This window comes from Danio rerio, chromosome 11 (assembly GCF_052040795.2).
Source record: "Danio rerio strain M-AB ecotype USA chromosome 11, GRCz13ab, whole genome shotgun sequence".
Lineage (NCBI taxonomy): Eukaryota > Metazoa > Chordata > Actinopteri > Cypriniformes > Danionidae > Danio > Danio rerio.
In genome coordinates, this window is record NC_141031.1 from 1,068,083 (window position 1) to 1,077,500 (window position 9,418).

General features: G+C 36.8%; 1 protein-coding gene across 1 annotated transcript in view; it reads right to left on the reverse strand.

Annotated features, from left to right (window-relative positions):
- Positions 1 to 620: 620 nt before the first annotated feature.
- The window catches only part of slc6a1b (solute carrier family 6 member 1b), a 25,020-nt gene continuing 16,222 nt past the window's right edge, over positions 621 to 9,418 (reverse strand). The window contains exons 13-15 of the mRNA NM_001007362.1: positions 8,334 to 8,434; positions 5,151 to 5,318; positions 621 to 882 (exon numbers count right to left, since the gene is read on the reverse strand). Of these exons, the coding sequence (NP_001007363.1) occupies positions 772 to 882; positions 5,151 to 5,318; positions 8,334 to 8,434 (380 nt within the window). The 3' untranslated portion in view covers positions 621 to 771. The remainder of the gene's footprint in view (positions 883 to 5,150; positions 5,319 to 8,333; positions 8,435 to 9,418) is intronic.

Sequence of the window (9,418 nt, forward strand, 5' to 3'; positions counted from 1 at the left end):
CAGTGGTCTCACGGGGTGCGTCGGCCCCCAAAAATATGACTTTGTGCGGTGATTCGGTGCGACGTAAAACAGCGTTCAGACCTGTCAGTATAGCGTACACATGAATTTGGTCCTTCTTACTCTTACATAGAAAACACGTACTAAAATGATCCTAAAAAACACATACAAAGTTATTTTTTGTCTTAGAAAAAAGAAAAAGGAAAAAAATAACAGTCTTTTTTTTGACGTCGATTTGCCCGCCGGGGCGTTTGTAAACCCAAATCCATATTTGTTGTCTTGTGCTTGTCTTCAGGGTTTGGCTGAACGGATTGAAACGCTCTCCAAAAGTGTATAATCTGAACCTTGCCCCTTTTTTAAATGCACTCCCTGCTTTTCATATATATATATATATATATATATAGAGAGAGAGATGTATGTTCATATATTTATATATTTTTCAGATACAATCAGATACAATTCGATTCTAACCTACAACTGTATTTTATATTTTAATACATTAATTACATGTAATATCAAATTAACACTGTGCTGTTGGAATTACGTTGGGATGCCAGATCTCCTCTTTTTACCCCTTCTACTAAATCTTGCATATGAACACAGATTAAGCTTAGATTTGTAGATTTTTTTTTTTTTTGGACCATGTACCAAAACGAGTCAAACTGTAATCAGGTTGGTTTTTCCCTCGGAGGTAGGTGGATATACTTTAGACATGGAAGTCCTTGGTTGTGATCAACCGTGATTACGCTTTTATTGGCTCTTGCTGGAGTACGGTTAGATGTAGGCCTCGTCGTTGGCTGGAGTCGGGTTTTCGGGTTGTTGTTCGGGCCCGTTCTCTTGAGTCCGGACCGCCGCTGCCGTGGGCTGAATCATTATCCGAAGGCGCTGCAAACGAAAAAAAGGGAAGAGAATCATCAGGAGAGACAGACAGGAGAGGGATGCGCTGATGCATGAGAGCGTAAATCAGGATCCTGCTTGGTACACAATTAGCAAATCAAGAAGCTAATCTTTCACTCCTCCAATGTGAACCTGTCAGACTCGACACGGCAGAAACATTTAAATACCAGACATTCAGATGAAGAGTAGTGCACTGCAATCACAACCAAATGGTGAGGTTTATAATTTAACCTTGGTGTTGTCTTATAACTCTGTGTACACTATTGAGGGTTGAAAAGAGCCGCCTTCACTAAAGCTCTATAATAAAGCAGATCAACTTAATTTCAATCCTCGAATCAGTTCTGCATGAATTAAGAAGCTGATCTTGATCACACACTCTGTGAATGCTTGTGTTTCCCCTCATCAGTGTGCAGTATTTCAGCAGTGTTCACTCAGTGGACAACACTCCACTCTCACTACAGTAAAAGGTGTGTTATAACACGAGAAAATACCTGCAGGAGTGGAGAAAGTGTTTGGCAAGTAGGGCTGGGCGATATTGCAAAACAAATATCAAGATATCAAATTTTATCTCATTTGATATGAATAATTATTGAATATAAGTAAATAGTTTAATAATTCATTCATTCATTTTCTTGTGGGCTTAGTCCCTTTATTAATCTGGGGTTGCCACAGCGGAATGAACCGCCAACTTATCCAGCAAGTTTTTACGCAGCGGATGCCCTTCCAGCCGCAACCCATCTCTGGGAAACATCACACACACACATTCACACACACACTACAGACAATTTAGCCTACCCAATTCACCTGTACCACATGTGTTTGGCGTGTGGGGGAAACCAGAGCACCCGGAGCACCACGTAAATGCAGGGAGAACATGCAAACTCCACACAGAAACGCCAACTGAGCCGAGGTTCGAACCAGCGACCCAGCGACCTTCTTGCTGTGAGGCGACAGCACTACCTACTGCGCCACTGCCTCACTCCTAGTTTAATAATATAATAGCAAATACTTTTTACTAGAATTAAAATATTACTAAATACTGTAACACTAAAAACTAAAATATCTCAACTAAACATCTGATCTCTTTATAATAAAATAAACAGAAGTGTTAAAGAGACTCAAACTTGACAAATGAAATGTTACAAAGAGTGTGCAATGGTAAAGGTGGATCAACATCTGTACGGTGTGAATAATAATGATCCAGTAAACCTCAAACTCTGTAAACAAAACTAATTATGATAATCAAACCTGAGCTTTCAAGCAAAGGAACCAGCCATCATTATTCAAATACATACTAAACATTACAAATTAGGGCGAGGCAGTGGAGCAGTAGGTAGTGCTGTCGCCTCAAAGCAAGAAGGTCGCTGGTTCAAGCCTCGGCACAGTTGGCATTTCTGTGTGGAGTTTGCATGTTCTCCCTGCATTTACGTGGTGCTCCGGGTGCTCCGGTTTCCCCCACAGTCCAAAGACATGCGGTACAGGTGAATTGGGTAGGCTAAATTGTCCGTAGTGTATGAGTGTGTGTGTGAATGTGTGTGTGGATGTTTCCCAGAGATGGGTTGCGGCTGGAAGGGCATCCGCTGCGTAAAAACTTGCTGGATAAGTTGGCTGTTCATTCCGCTGTTGCGACCCCAGATTAATAAAGGGATAGCATCTCTCGTAACTCACAGCAAAATCCTCTGAGTAAAATGTACTCGGTTTAGTATTTGGTCCCTCTCTAAATTGAGTTAAAGTTACTCAAGTTAAAGAGACTAGTGATGGGAAGTTCGGATCATTTTACTGACTCGGATCTTTGAGTCTCGTTCATCGAGATGAACGAATCTTTTTTCGAGTCATTTCGTTCATTTGGTTCTATTTGCCAAAATATTATTAAAATGTTATGAATTGCTTCCGAACACATCTACAACAAGCCCAAAAGGTTGATCACACGACAAATAAGTCCTCAATAGAACACTATAAGAAGGAGATAATAATAATTCAATGTTGACCTGCTCTATGAAGGTATTTTTATCTCTTTGCTCACCTCTTCATGTCTTCAAATGTCAGTGGTTCGTTCACATTATGCTGACAGTCACATATAATCTTAACCAATGTACACAGTCTGAGCCGATAGGAGCCATGATGATTAGTTCACCTTTCAAGTCATGAGTTGTTCGTTATTTACGTGAAAGAATGACTCAAACCCGAGAACTCGAAAGATGAACGGTTAAATTTTTATTTCTGGCTCTAAGCGCGTATGATTGGCCCGTGAGGAACGAGTGACTCAGACCCGATAGAGGACTCGAGAGATGAACGGATCAACTCTTTTTTTGGCTCTAAACGCATATGATTGGGTTCTGCCTTTCCGCAATAAACGACTCGAAATGTGATAAAGACTTGAAATGAACGATACCACCTGCACAAATGTGCGCACACGCGGATGAACGAATCACTCCCTTAGAGGACTCGTAATTCCCAAGTCATATTGAAGATTCGTTCAAAATGAATGAGGGTTAATTATTCCACATCAAATCTCTTAAAGATTATTAAAAGTATTGTGTAATTTTAATTACACAGTAATGGTAATTTTCAAACTATTTCAATTTTTTTAAATTATTTTTCAACATCTGAGGTAAATTGATCTGCTTGGTAGCAACCCCTGATAAATAAGGGACTAAGCTGAAGAAATATGATGGAAGAACCTTACTGTAAGGTGTTACCAATAATAATAATATTAATAATAATAATAGCAATAATAATAATAATAATAATAATAATAGCAATAATAATAATAATAATAATAATAATAATAATAATAATAGCAATAATAATAATAATAATTATTATTATAATAATAATAATAATAATAATAATAGCAATAATAATAATTATAATAATAACAATAATAACAACAATAATAATAATAATAATAACAATAACAATAATAATAATAATAATAATAATAATAATAGCAATAATAATAATAATAATAATAATAATAATAATAATAATAATAATAATAACAATAATAATAACAATAATAATAATAATAACAATAACAATAATAATAATAATAATAATAATAGCAATAATAATAATAATAATAGCAATAATAATAACAATAATAATAATAATAATAATAATAATAGCAATAATAAGAACAACAACAATAATAATAATAATAATAATAATAATAATAATAATAATAATAATAATGCATTTTATATATGCTGCACTTTTTTACACCCTAAGCCAGAGATGTCCAGACTAGGTCCTGGAGGGCCGGTGCCCTACATATTTTAGTTCCAACCTCAATCAAACACACCTAAACCAGCTACTCAAGCTCTTTCTTGGTATACAAAAACAAACCAGGCAGGTTTGTTGAAGGAAGTTGAAGCTAAACTATGCAGGACACCGGCCCTCCAGGACTGAGTTTGGACAACCCTGCCCTAAGCAATGCATCGAACTGTATCTAAAAAGTAGGTTTTGCACATCGCTGGCACAAATTGTTAGTTTATCATGATAAAATATGTCTGATCGCATGCCGTTGCATCATGGGGTGTGTAGTTAGGACACACACTGGGTAAATGTGTCCCTGTTATAGCTCCGTGCTTAGTTTGTTCCTAATTCCTCGTCTCAGAAACCTGAATCAGCAACAGAGACAGATATCCGCTTCATGAAATCACCCAGTCTCTGATTGCATGCTCCAGCAACAGCAAGAACTGAAGGCTAATTGATGCAATTAAAACGCATCCAATAGCCACGAAATAGGAGCAGTGCATGCTTCACCCCATGCTGGAACATCTGCATTAATAATGCACGCCATCCAAATCAATTACAGAGGAGAGGCTTTCATGTTTCCTGACAGATGCACCTGTGGCTGAGGGTGCGAGGTTATTATAGATTTTTAAATTGCCTTTTATTTTGACACTGTTTTTTTAATGTGCTGTGCTTTTCGGTTTAGTTTGTTTCATTGTAGGTTTTGCTAGTTTTAGTTATTGTAAATTTGTTGGCACTTCTTCCTGAAAGAGCATCATAGTTTTGCTGCACTTCCAGAGTAAAATATATCATTTGCACAGTTTACATGAGCTCTTATGCAAAGTAATACATGCATATTATTTATACTGCACTTTTCTTACACCCAAAGCACTACTTCAAGTGTAAAACAAAAAATAAATCAAGCAATAAAAATACAACAATAGCACACATAATTAACGCCATCATAAAAAGATGAGTTTTAACCATGCATTTGGCGAGCAGAGAAAGTCCAGCATTACCTCTTTATACGAGCCCTTGAGGGTGAGGAACATGTAACCCATGTACCCGGGAATGAGGACCATGGAGGACAGCGCCATGCACCAGCCCACGCCTTGCCCCCACTTCGGGAACACGTAATTGTTCAAGGTGAGCGGGACCATCTGAACGGCGCTGAACAGAAACACACCCTAATGCACAACAAACAAACAATCTGTCAGGATCTCCAGCTCACAGATGTAAAGAGGCCCCAACAATGCTATCTCATGCTAATGGACACTCAGTAGTAAGTAACAGAAGGAACTAATAAGTCTAACAGCTGTTTTAGCCCAAATTAGACAAAAAATTAAGCTAAAAATCTGTAAAAAAAAAAAAAAAAAAAAAAAAATATATATATATATATATATATATATATATATATATATATATATATATATATATATATATATATATTAAATTTGCAGTTTGAAAAAATTAGCTTTCAGAAATTATCACCGCAGTACCAAACATGACCACTAGTTGACATTCAGTTTCAATTAGTGACCATATAAGGGTGCTCCCTATTTCTGTGTTTTGATGAATATGAACCATATTTTGTCATACTTTTGACAATACTTGTAAAGTGACATCTAATTCTAAAGTAGTAAGGGCAGTTTAGTGGAATTTAGATCTAAATTAGAAAAAAAAGTGGATTGCTGTAGCAAAGTAATGCTTTACAAGTCTGAGTATCCTTGTTGCAAATGAATAAATAACCGTTGCTCAGTAACATCAATTAAAAATCAGTCTCCAGCTATGGAACCTAAAAACGTTAAGCTTTCATGTGATGTATAGTTTGTCCTGACTGCTTTATGTTTCTAAAATTATGGTTTAAATATGTAACTGTGAATGTTTCCATGAAGCGTGAGAGTAAATGGATTTTGATCTCCTGCTATTCCTACATAAAAAGAAATCATTCAGATATTGATATATTAGATATTTACACTCATACACTTTATTAGGTACACCTGTCCAACTGCTCGTTAACACACATGTCTACTCAGCCAATCACATGGCAGCAGCTCACTGCATTTCAGCATGTAGACATGGTCAAGAGGATCTGCTGCAGTTCAAACTGAGCATCAGAATGGGGAAGAAAGGGGATTTAAGAGACTTTGAACGTGGCATGGTTGTTGCTGCCAGACGGGCTGCTCTGAGTATTTCAGAAACTACTGATCTACTGGGATTTTCACGCACAACCATCTCTAGGGTTTACAGAGAATGCTCCGACAAAGAGGAAATATCCAGTGAGCGGCAGTTCTGTGGGCGCAAATGCCTTGCTGATGAGGTCAGAGGAGAATGGCCAGACTGGTTCCAGCTGATAGAAAGGCAACAGTAACTCAAATAAGCACTCGTTACAACCGAGCTCTGCAGAAGAGCATCTCTGAACACACAACACGGCCAACCTTGAGGCGGATGGGCTACAGCAGCAGAAGAGCACACCGGGTGCCGCTCCTGTCAGCTAAGAACAGGAAACTGAGGCTACAATTCACACAGACTCACCAAAACTGGACAATAGAAGATTGGAGAAACGTTGCTGCTCTGATGAATCTCCATTTCTGCTGACACAGATGCGGTTCAGGCTGGTGGTGGTGGTGTTATGGTGTCGGGGAGATTTTCTTGGCTCACTTTGAGCCAATTAGTACCAATTGAGCATCGTTTCAACGCTGAAGTATTGTTGCTGACCATGTCCATCCCTTTATGACTAAAGTGTACGCACTGTGCAGGATAACGCAGCATGTCATAAAGCTCAATCATCTCAGACTGGTTTCTTGAACATGACAATGAGTTCACTGTACTCAAATGGCCTCCACAGTCACCCGAACTCAATCCAATAGAGCAGCTTTGGGATGTGGTGGAACGGGAGATTGGCATCATGGATGTGCAGCTGACAAATCTGCAGCAACTGTGTGATGCTATCATGTCAATATAGAGCAAAATCTCTGAGGAATATTTCCAGTAACGTGTTGAATCTATGCCACAAAAGGATTAAGGCAGTTCTGAAGGCAAAAGAGGTCTAAAGTGGTACTAGTAAGGTGTACCTAATAAAGTGGCCTGTTAGATTAGATCAGGATTTAACTGCAATATCGTGAAGTAAATGTACAGTAAGTGTCTAAGCAACTTATGCACTACACTGCAAAAACTACTTTACCTACTTAGACTTCTTAACTTGTTTCTAAAGCAAGTACCAACTCAACAAGCATGTTTAGACAGGTAAAGAAATGTTTATTTTAAGAAATAATGAGTCAACATTAAGTGATTTTCTCTTTAAAACAAGCAAAATAATCTGCCAAAATGGGGTAAAGAAAACAGTCTTATTTCAAAGCATAATCAAGATTCTCTTCTCTTAGTTTTTAGGAAAAACTTCAGTTTGGCATATTATTTCTTAAAACAAGATTATATGTTTTGCTTGTCTACAAATACTTTTAATAATGTTTTAAGGATTTAATAATGTTAATGATTTAATAATGTTTAGATATTTTTGCAAATTTCTATAATACATTTGCACATTCAGTTCTAAAATGTGATCAGAAACTAGACATAAATGTCCATTTATTCTGTGTGTTATTGAGATTTATATAGATAAATAACTATGTAAAAATCTTGAGGGTTTGAATAAAATTAAAATACTAAGAAAAACACATTTTTAAATAGTTTACATTGCAAAAAAATGACTTTCTTACCTACATTTTTGTGTCTTGTTTCTAGTCCAAGATATATCGAAAAGTTCTTACATTTTTTTTTATAAACAATATGCCAATGTTCATTCAGTTTTTCCTTAAAACAAGCAAAATAATCTGCAAATGGGGTAAGAAATATAGTCTTGTTTTTCTGTTGACATAAAATTATTTTGCTTGTTTTAAGGAAAAACTAACTTCAATTTGGCATATTATTTCTTAAAACAAGACAATATGTTTTGCTTGTCTAGAAAATTCTTCTTAATTCAAGAATTTCTAGACATTTGGATTAGAAATAAGAAAAAAAAATGTAAGAAAAGCATTTTTTTTGCCGTGTATATGAAGTTCTTTGCAACGTACATCACTAATAAAAGTAAGAAAAGCAGTGCGGTTTGTGCTTTTATTTCGTTTACTTATGTTTATTGTGAAACCTACTGTGTGCACATTGTCTTTGTTAAATATTTTTAAAAAACACGCAATAAATGCACCTACCGCCACGATCAGCGGAGTGAACACCACCCAGCACAGCTTCCACCAAATGCACGGCTTATATCCGATCATCTCCTCCAGGTTGCCATAGAATTTATTGACACCTGCAAAAACACAAATATAAAGAGTGTCAATGCAGTACTGCGTGTGTATTACAGCCGGCTGGAGGTCTGTGAAGCCTCTTCATAAATGCAAATAGAGGATCGCCCGGTCGTTTGCATAATCAGGCCTGCCACGCACAACAATTAAGATTCTGCAGGTTCACATTCAGTCAAATCATCTGAGTGTGGAAATGAGTCTGGCACTGAGATTAGCATAAATTATGAAGATCTCTGATAATCATTAGCATGCGTTACGCATTATGCCTGCTTGTGAGCGGAAATTAATGCAAACAAATTATTAAAGGGACAGTTCACACAAAAATAAAAATGATTGCGTCTATATTCTTCACCATGTGGATTTAAAGGGGACCTATTTAACCTAAGATGTAAAATAAGTGTCTCTACAGTGCACGTGTTTCAGTTTGAGCTCAAAAAAGCACTCAGATAATGTTCTCTAACTCTCTGAAACTGACCCTTTTAGGCTTTGATCCTGTATGGGTGTTTTGGTGACTGTCGCTTTAAATGTAAATGAGATTGAGCTCTTTTTAATAAGAAGGTGGAGCTACAAATGCCTCTGAGTCAGCATAGTGACATTAAAACATAAGACTAACTCACTGTATGCTAATGAGGGAGAGATGGTCACTAGTGGGCGGGGCTTTCCCCCTCTGATGACATCATACAAAGGGAGAATGTCAATCAAAGTGTTTCTGCAGACTGATTTAATCAAGTCTGATTATGAACAAAGACAATTACATAGTGTTTACTGTTAGATGCTGGATATATTCACTCACTGCTGACACACAACTGTGTTCAAACCCCTTCTAAAAGGGGATTTTCCATAACAGGTGCCCTTTAAATATTTATGGCTTTCTTCTGTTAAAAACAAAAGACGATGTTTTGATATATTTGCTGAAGATGTTTGCTGGTTGCTGGCACCCATGGACTAGAAAATAAATATTAAATTAAATTGTGTACTCAACACACAAA